Here is a 21550-nt window from a genome sequence, read left to right as displayed (position 1 = left end):
GAGACGAGGTAGGTAGGTAGGTAGGTAGGTAGGTAGGTAGGTAGGTAGATAGGTAGATAGGTAGGTAGGTATATACCTACCAACCTCTAGAGCTCCGTAGCGTAATCGTGAAAAATTCCTATCTCTGGTTGATTTATTTGCGCGGTAGCCGTGTTTCTCGATTATAAAATGAGAGAAGCAGAGGGATAAAAGAAAAAAAGAAAAAGGAAAAAAGAAAAAGAAGGAAAAAAGAAGAAAAAAGAAAAAGGCACGAGCGCGAAAGCGGATAATTTGCATTTTCTCTGTGACCCGCTCCTGCACTGAGTGAGTCTGCGAACGCCGGCGCGTTTCTTTCCTTTCTTTTTTTTTTCTTTCTTTTTCTTTTTCTTTTTCATTAATATTTTTTCTCTCTCTCTCTCTCTCTTGTTTAATTTCTTCTTATTGTTGTTGTTTCTTTTGTCATTTTTTTAATCCTTTATAATTTAATTCTTTCTTTTTCCTTCTACTCCGTTCACTATTTTTTTTGTTGTTCTCTTTTACCCGCAAGCAAGAAATTATTCAGTTTCGAGACATTGTCGAAGTAATAGAAATACATTGCGAGGGTTCGCATTAGTACCGTTAACCTTCGTAAGATCGAAGGCTTCGTTAGACGATAGGAAAGTATCAGGACACGTGTAACTCGCATGAGGTTTGCTTGTGAACACTTTGAGATATCACGATATCTTGAACTAAGCGTATATATATATATATATATGCACGTGAGTATGTGTGTATGTATATGTGTGTAGTTACTTCTACTATGTATAATAAGCCGCGTATAAATCTACGCCGTGCGTTCCCGTTTCGCCTCATTTCCTTTCCATTTTTTCGTCACGCGACTAGATTTTCTTTCTCGACGAATGAACGAACGAACGAACGAACGCCTTACCTTCCTCTTTCTATACGCGTTTCACGTAAATTCTTCTCGCAATAGATACGCGTTATGTAAGTAGTTGTCGTTATTTCACGATCGATTCATTTTAAATATTCTTCACGTTTTTCTATTCCTTTTTTTCCCTCTCTCTCTCTCTCTCTCTCTCTCTCTCTTTCATTTTTTTACATATACAATTTTTAATGATAATTATAGTAATAAATTTTTTTCTTTTTAATCTCTCTTTATCTTCATTTTCTCTTTTTTCTTTCTTTCATTCGTCATTCGACGTCTACTTTTTCTATTTCTCTTTTTTTTTCTTTTTCTTTTTCTGTTTCTTTCTTTTCTTTCGGAAGAACCACGAATAAAAATATTACACATATATGTATATATAAACATACACACACACACATATATATATATATATATATATATATACATAGTATGGAAAGATCGATATCTCGTGAAACGAAGGGATAGACCGCAGTTTGTCAAGTGTGGCCGAGAAGCGAAGAGACGTTTACGCAAGCTATGAATTTTTATGGAGAGCGGCTTTTCCCCGTTCCGAATTTCATGCCGATAAAGAGGGACCATAAATTCTCCGAAAAAGCGTTGTGGCCCGGCTCTTTGCCGGACTATACTCTTTGCACCGTGATCGCATCGTCGACGACGGTTTATTGTTCCGCAAAAATTCTCTCTTTTCGAAAATTTGAAATATCCTAAATCTATGAATTCGTTATATTTCCAATGAATTTCAATGAAATAAATCTTCCCATATATATATATATCACAAATGGCTCAAACAGTAACTAAATATAAATAATTAAATTAGGATAACAATAAGAGAAATTAAAAATAAATAGAAAAATTTCATTTGATTAATTAGATCCGTTAATTAAGATGAATCGATGTACTTAAACTTAACGTTGAAAAGTTACGAATGAAAAGGGAAGAACGAAAGTTTGCTCCTACGGCTTTCGTACGGCCACTAAACATCGCGAAACAATAAATTTAACTCTTAGAGTCACCCTCTCTTTATGGGTCTCTTAAACAGGGATGATATCCTCGAGGGGTAACCTAATATGTCACAGTCTGTTGCAGAGATCTACGCGTAAAACCAATCGCGATGGTCGAGGGTGGATTTGCGACGAGGAAACGTGTCTAGCGAATAGGAAAAAAAAGAAAGAAAGAGAGAGAGAGAGAGAGAGAGAGAGGGATATCCGAAGGGTTTAGATGGACTACTAATGGACTGATTCAATAGAAACGATCTGATAAACCGATCCCACATATATGAACATGATCTTCAAATCGAATTAAGATCGTCGGTTATTCAATTTGCCATCTATTCTACGTCTACGCTAGGGAAACTTTTATAAATTGCATATGAACATTTTCAAGGACGTTTAAAAGAAAGAAAGAAAGAAAGAAAGAAAGAAAGAAAGAAAAAAAAAAGAAAATGAATAATAAAAATTTAAATCATCAATGATATCGCGAATAACTCTTATCGAATAATATTTCATTAATTCTGAACCATGTAACGAAATAATATATTTTCTCGTGGGGCAAATCCTTTTTCTTTTCTTACGAATCACGTCAGTATGATCGCCTCCTTTCCTCTCTACCCCCTCCCCTCACCCATTCACTTTGCAAATTGCAGCAAATCCGAAGCGTTAACATTCGAACGCACTTTACGCTCGATTATTTACGAGGTCTTTAAAGAGCAATTTTCAATGATTAACACTTCATTGATCTATGTACGTTATCTTGTTACAAATAATACGCATCAGTGTGTACCCCGAACAAGAATTATTCTTCCTATATATTGGCGTTACGTTGTATTCATAAAAGAAAAAAGAAAAAAAAAAAATAATAAAAAAAAAAAAAAAGAAAAAAAAAAGAAACATGAAAATGATAATTAAGTAGGCAAATAGATGGATAGATAGGTAGGTGGATAGATAAGTGGATACTTAGGCGGCTCGATGTCCACTGACGAGAGAAAAAAAAAGAAAAAGAAAAAAGAAAAAAGAAAGAAGAAAAAGGAAAAAAAAATATGGCCACTTGTTTCTCTACGTAACGAAGAATAGATAGGACGTCGAGGGTAACGACATAAGATGAGAAAGCACGATGAAGCCATAAATTCCACGAGCTTCGGCCGGAAGACACGCGAGCCAATTTGCCCGAGACAAGCGAGCGATACGGCTCGCGTACGTCGAACGAGTGATAATCGTCGGCTTCGACGATTTTCGCAGGACTCTCTCTCTCTCTCTCTCTCTCTCTCGTTTTCTATCTCTCTTTGCCTTCTTCTCTTATCTTTAACCATTATCAAAAAGTTGAAAAGCTTCGGCCACCTTGTCGTGATCTTAACGCAACGAACAGCAATAATTACGTGAACTGCGTTGAAAAAAGAGGAAACAAGAAGAAAAACATGTACTTTTACACACACGCGCGCGCTTGCACACACACACACACACACACACACACATACACACACACACATATATATATACTTATAAAATTTACTTTACGCAGAAATGATCCAACGAATCTTCCTTTCCACTTTTTTTTTGTTTTTTTTTTTGTTTTGCTTCTTTTACTCCATATTCTTTTCTCTCGCTTTAACAACGTATATCCATACATCGAGATGCATAGATCGAGAACGAATGAATTAATGACGATGATGATTCATCCGTCTGCTAAGTAAATTTATCAAGATAGAAAAGGAAAGAAAATAAAAGAAAAAAAGGAAAAAAAAAAGGAAAGAAATGGAAAGAAAACAGAGGAAGAAGAAGAAGAAGAAGAAACGAAAACAACTCGTGGTCCTCTTTAGCGACCTTTCTAGCACAGCGTACAACCGTTTACGGTCGCTACATGCGCGTAATACCTATAATCGCGGCCCGTATAATTCATAGTTGCGCTCGAAGCTATACTTTCCGTCTCGTTACGTGATCGGTGCAAACGCATCCTTTGTTTTCCATTTGCCAAAGGTGGGACTATGACGTCTTCTATCGATGCCACGTGCTAAACATCGAAATTTCAAAAACTAACACCTACCTTCATCTTCTTCGTCATTATCATCATCGTCATCGTCATCGTCATCGTCATAATCCTCTTCCTCGTATTACAAAAATTACAAAAATTTTAAATATATATATATATATATATATATATATATATACATCACGTTCTTATCCAAAGATTATACTATCAAAACTCGAATACAACGAAGTAGATCGTTCAATGAAGTTCTCGATAAAATTGGAATTAAAAATCGGATAAAGAATAAAATACACAAAGTGAAATGGAAAACAGAATGAACGATGATTTACATTAACACCTATCGAAGAGAACAAGAAGAAGAGGAAGAGGAGAAGGAGGAGGAAGAGGAGGAGGAGGAGGAGGAGGAGGGGGAGGTGGTGGAAGTGGAGTAGGTGGAGAAGAAGGAGGCGTTAAAATGAAGTCGTTAGAAAAGTTTGAGTCTTTCAGCATGAGCCTCTTCTTCTTTCACGAAAGACCGCAGCACGCTCTGGTAATCGTTTACTTATTCCTTCGGAATATTATAACATCGGTGCTGCACGTCCGAGATTGGATCCTCCTCCTCTTCTTCTTCTTCTTCTTCTTCCTCTTCTTCTTCTTCTTCTTCTTCTTCTTCTTCTTCCTTTACTCGTTGAGGCCGCTTTAGCCAACACCTGCGTCCGCCGGTCTTCGAGATGAACGGGTTCACGGTCTGCCAAAGGTGATTTAGTAGCAGTTTGTTACCGCGGCGCCATCAGGAGGGTACCGCGAGTAAAGTTGAGGAGAAAGAGGCGGCACTAAGAAGAAGACCACGGACTATCCTTACAAGCCACGTGTAAAACGCGAACATTTCTCGACCTACTCTTTGCCTTTCTCTCTCTCTCTCTCTCTCTCTCTCTTCTTTCTTCGTTACTCGTACACGGCGATGCCTTTAAATTGCTTCCTCTCGCCGTTACAATATTTTTCTTATCGATTTAAACGGGCTCTAGCAAACTAACTCGACGATCGAAGCCGATGATGAATTTCTGATCCGCGGAAGAGATAAAATAACATAAACGTATACGATGTTTCTACGGGTCTGTTTATCATTCGTTATTTCTAATTGGAATGATTGTATCTTTCGATTATATAGGCATCTTATACATACACACACATATATATATACATATATATATGATGGATAGATAGATAGCTAGATATATAAAAATCGTAATTAATGAATTATTAAACAAGTTGAAAATTGAAACTAATAATTATAAAGCAATATATATTGTTTATAATAAGCATAATATATACATACGTTTGTAGATATAAATGATCGAAGGAATCAATTTAATCAAACGACGGAATAAGAAGTGCGACCTCTTCGACGATCTACGAAAAACTGAATGATACACGTAACATACGATTTCATTAAGAAAGGTGATCTATGTATAAACACAAAGAGAATAATAACAGAAGGAACGATCTTTAACGAGTTCGTTGAAGGTTACAACGATACGACATATGAGCAAAAATAAATATTTCATAAAAAAAATATATATATACATACGTACGTACGTACGTACGTATGTCGTGTGTGTGTGTGTGTGTGTGTGTGTGTGAATACGTTCACCATGAATTCTTTTAATATATCTAACTAGCGATGTAACGGCTATGTTTTCCATATCGGGATCAACTATAGCGTCGATATATCGAAAGGATCGAAGGCCGAGGCAGGTGTAAACGAATCTCTCTCTCTCTCTCTCTCTCTCTCTCTCTCTCTTTTTTTCTCCCTCTCTCTCTCTCTTTCTTTCTCTCTCTTTCTCTTTAACTATCTATCTCTCTTTATCTTTCTTTCTTTCTTTTTCTACCTGCTTCACGACTCTTCGGCGATCGTATCGATCAATTCGTGTGTCCTACTCGATCCTGTAATGTGGATCGAAGAAGATCCAACGAGCCTTCCTTACACGCTCGCAATAAGATACCTTATAATTATAGAGCCCTTGTAGAGCTTGTACGACAACGTTGTTTCTTCTTTGTCGAAAGAAAGACCAAGAGAGAAAGAGAGAAAGAGAGAGAGAGAGAGAGAGAGAGAGAGAGAGAGAGAGAATTTCAAGCGTTTCTAACTCGTTTCTTGCAACTCTCGACATTTAACAACGACGTAAGAGTAAAGATGTGGGTAAAAGCGATGCACTCGATTGACGTCTCTTCGATCGTTCTATACACCTTTTCACACAGAGCTCTTGTTTTTCTTTCTTTTCTCTTTTTTTTTGTTCTTTTCTTTTTTAATTTCTATCTCTCTCCCTCATTTTCTCGCTTTTCCTAGTATATCCATATAAAAAGATCTTATAAAAGTCAGATAGCTGAAAGAAAAGGGTTGAAACATTTGAAACATTTATTATTCGCGTCTAGTCTCTCTCTCTCTCTCCCTCTCTCTCTCTCTCTCTCTCTCTCTATCTTTCTCTCTCGTTCTCTTTCCTTTTTCCCTTTTATTCCAACAGAAGGTATATATATATATAGAGTATACCATGTAATACTCGTTACTCGTCCTGATCTAAAGCGTACTAATACATTCTAACAACTATCCTTTCTAACAGAAAATGTCAATAAAGCTGTCAGCCTATAGCGCTTAGACATTTATCTAGAAAGGAAATACTTATTTCCTGAATACTTATAAGAAAGTAAATAACGTCGGACAGATACATGTTTTATAAAGATAGAGACGCGATGGTTAAAAAGAATAAAAATAAAAAAGAAGAAAAGAAATAAAAAAAGAAGAAAAAAAAAAAAAGAAAGAAAAAAAAAAGAAAAAAAAAAAAAAAGGAAACAAAAAGAAAAACAGGAAAAAAGGACAGCCACCGTTCTTAATCGTATCGATCTTTATCGAATTGAATTGAATCGAATCGATTCGAACGATCGCAGATAAAACTTACGAATTATGAATTTGGCAGGGAGTAGTGGATAGATAAATCTTATCGATGAAAAAGTATCATTATCATTATTACAACATGTGAGAACGAAAAATGTTAAGATAAGTTGATCGGAGATAGGGGATTGGGAGGTAGAAGAGGGGGACAGGAAACCCGATATCAAAACAATAAGAGTTTTAATCCGGGTATGTACTCTCCGATGTTGTTAGTCGAAAGTCGAAAGAGAAGAATGAAAAGAGAAGAAAAAAAAAAAAAAAGAAGAAAAAGAAAGAAAAAAAAAAGAAAAAAAAAAGAAAAGAAGAAGAAAGAAAGAATAAAAGAAAAGAAGAACCTTTGGCAAGTAAAATAACCGACGAATCGTTCGATCTACCTTTCCGATCTCTTTTCGAGCAACGAGACCTCGTGCATCGCTCCATGAATTATTTACACTGACGTCCGTGACGTAGCCGTCTCGCCTTTGCGAATCTTTAAACGAAAAGAAAAAAAGGAAGAAACCTGACGCGCTCGAATATTATTGCAGGAAGGATAATATAGCACATACCCCGCAAGACGTCGTGTTTTTCATTTTTTTTTTTTCTTTTTCTTTTTTTTATATTTACTTATTTTTATTTTTATTTTAATTTTAATTTTTATTTTTATTCTTATTTTTATTTGATAAAAGACGCGCCCAGGTAAAAAGATAAAATGCTAAGAAAGCGTGTGATCTTACTAATGATTGACTTAGGTCATAAGCGATCGTGGAAATCACCGTTCGAAATCGATGATCTTCCTCTCTCCCCCCCCCCCCCTGCCTCTCTCTCTCTCTCTCTCTCTCTCTTTCTCTTTTTAGTGATTTTCACAGAAACGTCCGTAACTAAATTGTAAATTTATGATAACAATGTTGCCCGACGGCTGCCTCTGCTCGTTCCTTTTTTGCTAGCACGTCGAACGATGCTGCTGGTGCTGCTGGTGGTGGTGATGCTGCTGCTGCTGCTGCTGCTGCTGCTGCTGCTACGGCCACCACCACCGCCGCTATTTTATATCGTTACGGGAGCTCGAACATGCAACTAGTAACTTTCTTAATGCTCGCAACTTTAAACGCGGAAAGAGATTTAGTTTGATGCATCGCTGCATGTGATAGGAATGCATAGCAATGAATGAATTTTTAAAGCGTTATTATTTATTATGATTAACGATAAGATCTAGATAAGTTACTTGCTTACTTATCTATTTTTAATTTGAAAGATATGACTTGATTACGATTCGATGAATGAAGATACGATTGATGAGGAATGAAGAGAGAAAAAAAAAAAATATATATATATATATATATATATATATATATATATATGTCTCTCACTCTTTTTTTTGTTTTTTTGTTTTGAAATATCTCTTTCTCTCTTTCGCGACTGCGTCGTTCAGCAAATCGGTAGTCATCGGTATCGAGATCCTTCGGGCCTCCTCCTTGCCATCGTTTAAATGCTAATGTCGAGTTAATTTATCGTCCTACGATTTCGCCGGTTTACTTCGCGTCGGCGCTATTTACACGTTGATTCCACGTTGGGGCCTCGTAATTGAAAGAAAGCCGCCGCACGGGACCACCCGTGTAAGGCGGGCAATAAAATTTCAAATATACGGGGACGGGCCTCGAGGTTGTTTCGGTAGGTTGGTCTAGGAGACGAATAAAATTTCGTACGATCGAACGACGTCCTCTATCCCATTCTTTCTCTCCCTCCCTCTCTCTCTCTCTCTCTCGCTCTCTCTTCTTTTTATTTCTCTTTCCTTACCTTAAGTTCGACGATAAACAGAAACTCCGCCTCCTTTCGTTGCGTACCAACGTAGACAACTCTGGTAACGTCAGATCCTGACTAAATGGCGATCGGTATGGTGACGATTCTTCTAATAGAGAAAAAAAAAAAAAAAAAAAAAAAAAAAGAAAAGGAAAAAGAAAAATCGCCCCAAATAGAAATTAACGAAGATATAATCGTAACGTTTGTCTATAAGTTTGAAAATAATTAACATTATTATGATAAAACGATTCCACTTGTTTACAATGACAATGTTAAAGACAATGATCTACAACACATTTACACAGAGTCAAGAACCGTGCGAGAGTTTATAGGATTTTAACGAGAACAAAGTGAATAGACTAGGTGTTGTATCGGTCTAAGGATACGCCGTTAATAAACACCAATCCTTCCCCCCCTCCCCCTCCCTCCCTCTCTCTCTCTCTCTCTTTCTCTTTGTGCCTACCTACCGACTTCTCTTCATAGCCGGAAGGCAACCGTGTCTATATGCTAATAAGAAGCTCCCGACATTTTCTACTTTGCGCCTTCTCTACCTTCTTCTTTATTTCTTTCGCATTTGCGTTCGTTCGTTCGTTCGTTCATTCGTTCGTTCATTCGCTCGTTCGCTCGTTCGCGAACACACGATCGTTTACGGTTTTTCTTGCATAGTTGGTGTCTATATCCATTTTAGATGCATTATATGTTACCTAGGAATATATAGTTACATAGGTATAACCAAGTATGCATAAATATTATACCAACGCCATTTAAAGTAAGGATGTATCTAGGTAGGTAGGTAGATAGATACATACATAGATAGATAGGTATATGTAAAATCGACCGAAACAAATTCAAGATGAAATCTCCTTCTCATTATTTTCCGTTTTATGAACTTACCTTAACTACATAATCTATCTATCTATCTATTATACTAAACGAAGAAACGACCAAAAGCTACGTTCGCTTTATTCGATAACATTTTAAGACTCATGCTAATTTATCGCACGACATTCATTTTATTAAAGCTCTAATAAAATAACCAAGATGCAAGAGACTTTAAGTCTCGCAAACTCCCTCGAATGAATGAACATTAACGTGGGGGGAGAGGAAGGGGAAAAAAGAGAAAAAAAAAAAGAAAAAAAAAATGAAGAAATAAAAAAAAAAAAAAAAAAAGTAAAAAGAAAGAAAGAAAAGAAGTTTATGTGAAATCGATGTTGAATCTGGCGGGGAAACGATAAAACCATGAAAGATGATAAAACTCGCGTTTAAGGTACCTACATCAAAAAAAGAAAAAAAAAAAAAAAAAAAAAAAAAGAAAGAAAACGAGAAAACTAAGAAGGCAAGAAGAAATAGGGAGAAAGAGTGAAAAAGAGAGAGAGAGAGAGAGAGAGAGAATGAGAGAGAGAGAGAGAGAGAGAGAGAGAGAGTGGGAGGAAGAGAGAGAGAGATTTGAAAGGGGTCACCTTTCCCAAATTAGAAGCGTTCGTAGAGTGAACGTAGTAAACGACTAGCCGGGCGATAGATCGGACACTCCGCCGCTAATTGGCTGCAGAATTTTATGTACCACTAAATTACTTCATGCAAATGCAGTCGCTTCCGTCCTTCTGCTCCTGCTGATAATCGAAAGAAAAAGAATTAGAGAGAGAAAGAGAGAGAGAGAGAGATAGATAGAGATAGATAAAGATAGATAGATAGAAAGAGAATATACTTATATATACCTATTTTAGAATCTCAAGAGCGAAGTGATGGGCTTACAACGAACGGTTCTCCATAAGATTTACAACGCTCTCATTATCCTAATGAAGACGTAACGTCTTGAAAAAGGGGCCTCGATTTTTGTTGAAAACCGATTGCTCGTACGAAAACTACTCGTTACCGGTCTCTCGTACTAAAATGCGAAAGGAGATCCCTTTCCCGGACTTTAGCTTTCTTGCCGTCGTCACGACGGATCATTAACGAAAATTAGGTGGATGACTCGAGGCTTCGACGTACAACGTCTTCTTCTTCTTCTTCTTCTTCTTCTTCTTCTTCATCTTCTTTCTTTTCTTTTTTTCATCTTCTCCTTCTTCTTCTTTTTCTTACTCTCCCCCTTCGTTCATTCTTCTTCCTTTCTTCAACGACTCGCTGAATAAACGAGAACTCTTCACTACGTTCGTTTTTCCTCCCTCCCTCCCACCCTTCTCCCTTCTCCACCCTCCGCTTTTTATCTTTTTTTTTTTTTCTTTTCTTTTTTCGTTTATTTTTCCTTTCTTTTCTTCTCCTTTTTCTTTTTCTTTTTTTTTCTTTCGTTTTTTTTTCTTTTCCCCCCCTTTGGAAATTTACTCGCACCAAGAACGACGTTCCTATCGAATTTGAATTAATCGCTTGACGACCGGCCACGATTCACTTAACGAACATAATAAACATTTTTATTTTCCATTGATAAAAGAATATGTCCGATCGGATTTCAATTTAACATAAAATATATTCCCATCGTGAATTTTAATATGTTAATAAGTTAGCTAACATTTGTCTATAAGGAGGACGATACCAGGAAGATCGCACAGATATTATTTTTCTATACGTTGGCACAAGGTCGAGGGGGTGTTGCCCGTTTAAACTGGTCAGGAGTTATAACCAACCGGGCGATAATACCCGCTTTAATATTCAACGCCAAGACTGGGTAACAGATTTACGAGCGCTAATGAATTGGTAATCTAATCCTTCTTTTCCTCTCTCTCTCTCTCTCTCTCTCTCTCTCTCTCTCTCTTTTTCTCTCTCTCTCTCTCTCTTAATTCCTATCCTCGCGACAGCTCACGGTAATTTTTTCTTTTTATTATTTCACCTTTTTAAATTCTTTCAACGAGTATAGAAATACCCTTACTACACGTTCGCCCTTTCCCTTACCCGGAAATCGTTAGCGTCTTCCAAAATAATTTGAAATTTGTCGAAGGATCGAGAAGACGGTGCATATACATATACATATATATATATATATATATATATATATATATATATATATTCTATATAGATATAGGTGTATATCAAAGAAAAAAGAAAAAAATAAAATAAAATAAAAAAAAAAAGAGATAGAAAGAGAAGGAAAGAAAAAAGAAAAGATGTGGATGAAATCAGCGAGCAAAAGGAGAAAGAAGGGGTAAGGTGGGGATTGGTGATGGGGAGTGCGGAGAGGGAGGGAGGGAAGGTTAAAAAGAAGTGGAAGACGAGTAGTAGGGGAAGCCTCTCATTCGATAGCCGAATAAATTTGGATAGCTCCCTGTTTTGGCCCGAGGCCATGCTTGTGCCATGCTCGTGCTCCATGGTAGACTTTTTCTTGCACGCATACATATATATAAATAGATATACCTATATATATACATATAGCACACCTATATAATCGGAACTTTCGTAACACGTTGTGAGAGAGAGAGAGAGAGAGAGAGAGAGAGAGAGAGAGAGAGAGAGAGAACGAGGTAGATGGACCCATGTGTATCCAGCCTATTTCTCTCTCTCTCTCTCTCCCTCTCTCTCTCTCTCTCTCTCTCTCTCTTTCTCTTTTTCTCTCTTCTTTTCGTCCTCAACTCGCGCGATGGATTTAATTAAAAAACATAATTTAGAAGGGGGGAAGATAACAGGTAGCTTCTCTCTCTTTGGTGGGAACTAGCTAAGGCATCGCAGGTTCTAACGCACTCTGTCGGCCTGCGGTCACTCATGAATAAGATTATTAATCTCGTCTACCACCGAAAACTTTACCTCCTTACCGTGACTCTTTCGTCTAATTTTTTCTTTTTCTTTGTTTTTTCTTTTCGATCGAATATATCGAAAGAAAAGAATACATTGTCATTCAAAAGTCATTCTTAAATTTCTTCTTTTTGTTTCTCGTTTAATAATCATCGTTCAACGTTCGAAACGAAGAATCAAAGGTTGTTAAAAAAGAAAAAAAAAACAAACAAACAAACAAAAAAGAAGAAAAAGAAAAGAAAGGAAGAAATACTTATTATATCGGTATAATAATATATGGATAAATAATATGGATAGATAGATAGACGAATAGTAAAGTTGAGAATCTCTGATCGGATTCGACGAGGATCCGACTAAGACTGGGAAGACTTAAAAATCCATTTGTCAGAGGCCCTGTCGCAAAAGGGCGTCGCGTAGCGAGATTAAAAGAGAAAGACCGACGAAGGTACCAGCAAGAAATAGTCTACGCCATCTTGTCGAGAATACGATCGTCCTTCTTGAATTATACTTTTCGTTGGCTTTATTCCATCGCGTGTTCCTTTACAAATTCATTTCAGAGTTAAAAACTTTGCGGAGTCAGGATTTCGTTCTTTCTAACGCGCAACCACAGCACGAGAATGGTCAATGCTTTTGGTGTTAATTTTTTTTTAAAGGATCGGACCTTTTCTACTACTCTCTTTCTGCTTCTCTCTCTCTCTCTCTCTCTTTTTCTATCCTTATATCTCTATATCTCTATCTCTCTTTATCTCTCTCTCGAACGAATGATCGAACGAACGAACGAACGAACGAACGAACGAACGAACGAAATTGAAAGAACGAAATATAACCACCACAGAATGAACGCCATATGTTCGTGTTCGCCGCGAATAAAATTTCATCTATAGGGAAAAAGAAAAAAAGCTTCATCGATGTGTCTATAGAAATAACCCCCGTGACAAAAGGTAAGCGAGGTAGGCGCCGTTACCGTCGGTCACTTCTAAGGTTTTTTTTTTCTTCTTCTTCTTTTTCTTCTTGTTCTATCTTTTGTTTTTTTTTCTTTTTTTTTTTTTGCTTTTTTCACGATCCAAGCAATTATCTAAGAAAGACGAATATAGACCACACGACCGCTCGCGGTTGGCCGCAATCACCGTACCGAGCAACGGACTCGTGAGGGTAGGTAAGGGAAAAAAAAAAGAAAAAAGAAAAAAAAAAAAAGAAAGAAGAAAAAGTCTTCTTATCGAGACTCCCCAGCATTATCGCGTGGATGAAGGAACAGTAGGTAATTGCTCTTATAGCCTGATAAACAAATAATTTCCTTCGAGCAACACGCGCGATAATATAAATAAAATGTTACCTTCTTGCTGGCGTTCCTATTTTCTTCTTTCTTTTTTCTTTTTTCCTTATATCTATCGCGTTCGCGATCTATATTGATATTTATGTTCCTTTCTTTTTTTTTTTTTTTTGTTTCTTTTCCTCAACGTAAATTTTTTAAAGAAATTGTATAAAAAGTTTATATAAAAATTGATATATGCGTATAAAAAGTGCATAAAAAGAGAAAATCAAAGTCAAAACGATATGAAAAAAATATATAAAAAAATAAAAAAATAAAAATAAAGAAAAAAATAGGATTGACGAGAAGAAGAAGAGAGAAAAAGAAAAGAGAAAAAGATAAATTTCGAAGTAATTAATACGAATTTGAATATCGATGATAATAAACTTAAATAAATGTATAGATCTTTGGAAAAAAAAAAAAAAAAAGAAAAAAAAAAATATCAATGATAGAGAACTATATATGGAAAAATTCGAAATGATACCAGGTAGAGAAATTATGGATATATTTCGAGAGATGGGCCAATACCGCAACATACATAAGTACATAGGCAGGTGCTCTTCCAGCAGGGAAGCCGGTCAATGGCTCTCCCAAGAACGTCCGTCACTTTTTACATGGAAACCAGTAAAGAATGCCGACTAATTTCGAAGTTAGCTCCATTACCATGGAAGAACAACGAAAAATGGATTCGTCCTATTCCATCTAATCTAATCCTTACCAAATCCTTTTCTCCACTTAACTACGTCTATAATTTTTCTAATCGTCTTTTCATCGCTATTACTTTTTCATTCATCCTTATTCTACATAAATATCTATAGACGTAAGATATAAGATATTATAAATCGTACATAGTTACAAATAAAGACGAAAATATCTCTGATCAAGTTATTTGACGATCATAGGAAAAAAAAAAAAAAAAAAAAAAAAAAAAAAAAAAAAAAAACAAGAAAAGAAAAAAACAGAAAAGAAAAAGAGAATGAATCAAATTTTCGCACCTTTCGTGGTTATTCAAGTTGATTCGTAAAGGGTCGAAAGAAGTTTGACAGAGACGTCGGATGTGGTTTGCCACAAGCTTTAGCCATATAGTCACCCTTACGTTTTAGCGGGTTAGCACCCTCGCCGCTTGTCAGTCGTCCGTTGTGGCAACCCTCCTACTGTACATCTCGATGACGGTCAGCTGCTTACCTCAAACGTTCGAACGCTTGAACGCCTACGATTTCCTTGCTTTATTTTCCTCTTTTACCGATCTAAATGCCCTCTCTATTCTCCCTCCCTCTCTCTCTCTCTCTCTCTCTCTCTCTCTCTCTCTCTCTCTCTCTCCGTCTCTGTCTTTCTCTGTTCACTTTCGTAAAAAAAAATCTGTAGACATAATTTCAAAAAGAGAAAGACAAGAAAAAAGATAAGAAAATTACGATTTCGACGAAAGATCTTCATACAAAAAGTAAAATCTCTTATGTTCGATATTGTTTCCTACATCGTCCAACGGTCGTCGAAGCCTTCCCTCGGGTCCAGTCTCGTGAGTCGACGAAGCAGGACGATGGCTCTTCTTCGACGCGCTATGAATCTCATTCGCTACACTGTCGGACCGTTTCGACACGCATCCATGCTCACGGTGGGCACGACTCACGCGCGCAAGAACCTCTCTCTCTCCGTACGCTTCACAAATTCACACTGGATTTATCGATGTCCATCCAAGTTCAGAGGACATTACCAGATACCTATTCGTTCTTTTCTTTTCTATATTTTCTTCTCTATCTCCCTCTCTCCCTCTCTCTCTCTTTATATCTTTCATCGTTTCCTTTCTCAAGGATCAAATCATAACGATAATTAATCCCAAGAATGAATAATTTTGTTCTTTAATCTGAACACAATCTTTATGTAACATATAACCACAACGAGGCAACCGATGATAAGTTCGGCGTCTCGAAATATCCATTCCGATCGTTCTTGGAAATAACGAAGAGAGGAAAGTCTCCTCGATGATTTTAATTTATGCGCGGCATAGCTGGAGGCGTTATTAGTCCTAGGTGGTTATACGATGGGCGTGACGTCACGCGGCTAAAACAAAGGATCCTGCCGAGGAGCCCATCCCATGTCGGCTCTCTTTCAACCGTGCCGACAGGACGGCACGAACCATTGGATCTTTTCTGCATCAGCGAAGGTTCGATGTTTTACGCTTCGCAAAGTTTCCTGCCCTTAAAGCGCTGCTTTTCACTCTTCCATGTCTCTCTCTCTCTCTCTCTCTCTCTCTCTCTCTATTTCTTTTTCGACTATTCCGTCCATTAAAATAGATGAAACTTCTTTTTTCTTTCTTTTTTTTTCCCATATAAACCGACGTTACGTAAGAAAATTGATAAAATTTAAGATTTCATATCATTCACTGGAGACTCGTTTACGACTTACGTTTTATAAACGAGACGTAAAAGCTGTTTAATATGAGAAGACAGGAGAAATTAGAAAGCGCTATAAAACCATTAATGTCTAACTACGAAAGGAAGTCTTGAGAGCATGCATAGGTTAAAACGAAGCTTCGTTTTAACTTATTCCGCTAATTACAGAGAACTTGACCTTTAACCTAAAAGCAAGTCTCAAAGAGATATACACACATACGCGTACACACACACACACGCACACACACACACACACACATATCTCGTCGTAGTCTATATCATTTATCTCTAATCTACGATACCCTTCTGCTATTTCTATCATTAATTAATTAATGACATTACTTTCAAACGTATCAATTCGAACGCTTAGATCAAATTAATCTAAATATTATCTTAATCTTCTCCTTACTCGTTTGACAATTTCTTTCTTTCTTTCTTTCATTCTTGGAGAAAGGGGGGAGGTGGGGAGGGGGGGGGTGAGGGGAGAGATAAAAAATAAAGAAGAAAAAGGAAAATAGAAACAAAAGGATGAAAAAAAGAAAGGAGAGAGGATAAAGAAGAAATTTTGAAAGTTAATTGAGAGATGCCGTTGTCTCCGTAGGCCACTGTCACATTGTTCCGACGGATCAATACCTCTAGTCTACCTACAACCTGCACCCACCGAGCTTGAAGAGGGCGTGGCTCGTACACCACCAGAGAGATGCTCCCACTCACTCTCTCTCTCTCTCTCTCTCTCTCTCTCTCTTCCTCTCTCTCTCTCTTTCTCTCTCTCTCTTTCTCTTGTCGTCCTCTCCCTCTTTCCCATTAGCTTCCTCTAGGCACGCGGAAAAAGCACGAAGAGAGGTAGAGAGATAGGGTGCGAGCAATAGGGAGGGATGTAGAGATGTAGGAAGGGATGATTTTGTCTTCCACCCTTGGAGAATTACTCTCACAGCGATTTCAAACGACGAATCTCATTGGACCTTCATAAAATGTTCTTCTCTCACCCTTTCGAGCGCATTCCTATTCGTCGATGTATTATTAGAACACACATGTACCTTACCTATCTACCTATCTCTAGTTACCTTCTGTCTCAATTAAGGACGATGACGAACGGAAATACAACAGCAACATGTCAAAATCTTATCATTGGTCTGACCCCTATCTCCCGTAAAAATGGCCTTGACATTCAATGAAAATAAAAATAATCGAAATAGTCTATGGTTATCATCATTTCGATCGATAACGTAGATTATCCATATCGAAGTTAACAAACCTTTCTTGGGTGGGTGAACCCTGCTAGGACACCAGGGTAACTACGAAACGATCCGTTTTCTATGCTATGGTCCGAGTTCTCTTTCTCTCTTTCTCTTTCTCCCTTTTCCACCACGATTCTAAATGGATACGCGTATTCGTTGTCTTTCGTCGTCGGTGTTGGTGCAAGGTCGAACGGTGTGGGGGCGTGTCGCCTCGATGGCGCCGGCTGCTAATGGCCGCGCGGCCTGCCAGACTTTAATTTCCTGCCGCTTCCGCGGACCCTTTGCCTTTACCTCTTCTCTCTCTCTCTTTCTTTTCTCTCTTTCCCCCATCTCTCTCACTCTCTCTCTCTCTCTCTCTCTCTCTTTCTCTCTCTCTCTCTCTCCCTATCTATCTATCTCTATCTCTCTCTTCTCTATATCCAAATCTACGGCCAGTGGGAACCCTTTCCAGCCTCCGGCCTTTCGGTAGCCACTGACGGACCATGCTACGTCCTTCGACCCCACTGTTCTTCTTCTCCTCACCGTAGGATGATTTGCATGAAACTGCTCTTGATGAGCTTCCTCGATTCGCCCCGGAGGTTCATTATCTAAAGTCTGCTTATTCCATGCTAACCGCCGTGGTCCTTTCCGACGACCGAGCGTAGTCCATCTTTTCAAGTTCGTCGCATAGGGCTAATGAGAGAGAGAGAGAGAGAGAGAGAGAGAGAGAGAGAGAGAGAACCCGCAGACGTGTTCCAGTTCTGAACAAGGGATAGAAATAATCACTTGAAAATCGAGCTCTGATATTAATTGACTTGTCAGGTCTACCAGTTATAACGTACTGCTGTATATGTAGATATAGGATGGATGAAGATGTTAAAGTCTTGATCAAGGACATTAGATTCGTATGAAGCTTATATGACAATGATTTGCATAAAAGTGCAAGGTATACGATAATCGTGATCATTCTTAAGTCGAATTATGTTATCGTTAGCGGCAACTTTCTGATCTTTTCCTAGCATAGAAGGGCCAATTTTGTGTCATTATATACCCTCCGGTATAAGAGATACTCTCTCGAAACTCGACTTCTTTTTTAAGTCGATTTAGAAAAGATTATGGTCGAAGACGGCGGACCGACGCGACTGGTCTCGAGTAACTAATTCGTAAAGAATCGAAGGAGAGGTCGATTATATTTAACGTTGTCTAACGTTGCCTTTCTTTTTCTACGATCGTTGCAGGATCATCCGGGACTACGAGGAACGCCATTGGCAATGTTGGCGGCACAATGCAACAAGCTGAGCAGCAAGAGTCCGCCGCCACTGGCGGACGCGGCAGTTGGCAAAGGTTTTCATCCTTGGAAAAAGAGTCCTCAGAGTAGCGGCAGCTCACCGCAACATTCGACGGGTGGTGGCGGAGGAGGAGGGGGAGGAGGAGGAGGAGGAGGAGGAGGTGGCGGAGGCGGAGGCGGAGGTGGTGGAGGGGGGTGTACGACGACGGGAGTAAGTCAAAGACCGACAGCAACGAGCAGCGCCGGTAGTACGAGCGGTGGTTACGCCCGAGCACCGGTCACTTCTTGTGCTTCAACGGCGCCACAATACGGTAGCGAGCTATATTTTCCTGGTACCGCGAGCGCGCAACCTGCTGGCGATCCGCATCACCATCAAAGCAGTCTCCTTGGAAAGGTCGAAGGCGCGACACTCGGCTCGGTATACGGTAGACACCCTTACGAGTCGTGGCCGTTCAACGCGATGCCAGGCGCTACGCACGGCGGAATAAAGGCCAGCGACGGTTGGTGGGATGTTCACGGTGCCACAGCCGCTGGTGGTTGGTTAGATGTTAGTGGCACCGTTGGCGTCGGAGTTCATGCCGCACAAATGGCCAATTACTCGGCAGACTACTCTACGAGCTTAGCACTGGCCGGCAATCACTTACTCACTACGGCCACCACCGCCGGTCACAATCTACTCCAAGACACATACAAATCCATGCTACCCGGCGGCCCGCCCGGCTTCGGGCTCCATCATCACGCGGCGGCGGCGAGCGCCGGTGCCGGTGCTGGTGCCGGAAGTCCACAAGGTAGCGGCGCCGGCGTCGGCGTAGGCGTTGGTGGTGCCGCCGTTAGCCAGGCACCCTCGCCACGCTCGCAGAGACGTTACACCGGTCGTGCGACCTGCGACTGTCCTAATTGTCAAGAGGCCGAGAGACTCGGTCCCGCCGGCGTACACCTCAGGAAGAAGAACATCCATAGCTGCCACATACCTGGTTGCGGCAAGGTCTACGGAAAGACGTCCCATCTGAAGGCCCACTTACGGTGGCACACTGGTGAGCGACCGTTTGTTTGCAACTGGCTTTTCTGTGGCAAGCGGTTCACACGTTCGGATGAGTTGCAGCGGCACCTTCGAACCCACACCGGCGAAAAGAGATTCGCCTGCCCGGTCTGCAACAAGCGGTTCATGCGCAGCGACCATCTCGCGAAGCACGTCAAGACCCACAGCAGCAGCAGCAGCGGCAGCAAGGGCAAGGGGGGAGCGGGGAGCTCGTCGGCCGAGTCCTGCTCCGACAGCGAGGACAACGGGAGTCAGCAGAGTCCCACTTCCAGCTCGGTGCCGCCGCCGCAGCCGCCACCGCCGCAGCAGCAGCAGCAGCAGCAGCAGCAGGCTCAGGCGCAACAGCAGGCTCAGCAGCAAGCGCTGGCGGCGGCAGCGGCGGCCCAGGACACCAACAACACCAATTCCCAGACCACCACCACCAATCTCGGCCATCAGCCGACAACACCCATGACCCCAATACAGATGACCCCGCCGCCTCTGACCGCACACCATCCCCACCACCCGCATCTCCCGCCTCTAATGCACCATCCGCATCATCACGCAACATCCGTACCGGCGGCCCATCATCCGCACGCGGGGATGAGCATGCACTGAGCCCGGTGGGGCCCGGAGCCGGTGCCTGCAGTACCTCTGCCGCAACGACCCTGGGCTCCTCCTCCTCCCTATCCTACCCCCTCAACTTAAACCTTCTTCAGAATCACGTCAATGCCCACCCTCATCATCATCAACACCATCACCAACAACAGCAACAACATCATCACTCTAATCCTTCTTCCCATCATCATCATCAACATCACCAACATCACAATCAACAACAACAACAACAACAACAGCAACAACAACAACAACAACACTCTCGACAAAACAATTCCTATTCGATACAACAGAATCCTGGTACACCTGGCTCGGCACAGACTCCTTCACCCTCCTCACCTGCGCCTGTACATAGTCTTTAAGCCGATGACGATCCCTCTCAATCCTTTCGTTTCCTCGGAGAGCAGGAACGGAGGGAGCAGCCTGCCGCCTCTCCTTCGGCCGCTCTGCACGCGAATTTTGCCGACTTTGTTACTTGTAAATACTATAAATAGTGAGTGTGCGTGTGCGTAAGAAAGACAGAGAGAAAGATAACGCGTGCGAAAGAGCAAAAGAGAGAAAGAGACAGAAATAGAGAGATCTATATATATACATATATATATATATATATATATATATATATATATATATAAATATAAAATGATATATTAACTATGCGGTGTAATGTAAAATAGATATACATATATGTATGTAGGTATGCACTGTCGCGCTGTACGATACACACAGACACGAATCGTCGTCGTCGTCGTTCCCTTCTCCCCCAGTCATCATCCTGTTTACACTTTGCCCAATTGTACGGCAAAGAGAAAGATAAAGGAAAAATAAAAAGAAGAAAAAAGCAAAAAAAAGAAAATGAGAAAAAGAGGACGCACGCGCGCATGGGCGACGTTCGGTCCAAAGCACGATGCACTCCGGACAAGTTCCAATCGCGGTACCACCAATATTGGTACCACCAAGGATAATTAACGAATTTTCTTGTTAAACCTATCATTTTGTTGTAGAAGCGAACTCCCGAAGGTCTTGCGTTTGGAACTTGAACTCGGACGATGCCCCATATCAGCTCACCACCCTTTCAACGTAATAAACATACTATTATTAATGAATTAATTATTATCATTAATGTATTATTATTATTATTATTATTATTATTATTATTATTATTATTAATATTAATATTATTAATATTATTATTAATATAATTATTATTATTATTATTATTATTATTATTATTATTATTATTAATATTATTATTCTTATTAATATTATTATTAATATTATTATTAATATTATTATTATTATTATTATTATTATAAAGATTATAAATTCATTTTAAAGAGATAAAGAGGAAATAAATAATGCTTTTGTGAGTAAACAGAATGTTTCTTCGTATAATATCATCTCACTTTTATTA

At 39.5% G+C, this 21550-nt stretch overlaps 1 protein-coding gene across 6 annotated transcripts in view; it reads left to right on the top strand.

Annotated features, from left to right (window-relative positions):
- LOC124950593 (transcription factor Sp9) overlaps window positions 1-20681 on the top strand; it is a 107461-nt gene extending 86780 nt beyond the window's left edge. For 5 of the 6 annotated variants that reach the window (XM_047497546.1, XM_047497544.1, XM_047497541.1 and 2 more), the window contains 2 exons: window positions 18454-19537; window positions 19606-20681. In XM_047497546.1, coding sequence (XP_047353502.1) covers window positions 18487-19537; window positions 19606-20501 — 1947 coding nt within the window. In that variant the 5' untranslated portion in view covers window positions 18454-18486 and the 3' untranslated portion in view covers window positions 20502-20681. Of the gene's footprint in view, window positions 1-15630; window positions 15770-18453; window positions 19538-19605 lie in introns of those variants that run through there. The other variant, XM_047497543.1, reaches the window with a different exon arrangement.
- Window positions 20682-21550: the final 869 nt, after the last annotated feature.

This window comes from Vespa velutina, chromosome 7 (assembly GCF_912470025.1).
Source record: "Vespa velutina chromosome 7, iVesVel2.1, whole genome shotgun sequence".
Taxonomy (NCBI): domain Eukaryota; kingdom Metazoa; phylum Arthropoda; class Insecta; order Hymenoptera; family Vespidae; genus Vespa; species Vespa velutina.
Note: the sequence above shows the minus strand (reverse complement) of the source record. Positions and strands in the feature narration are given on the sequence as shown.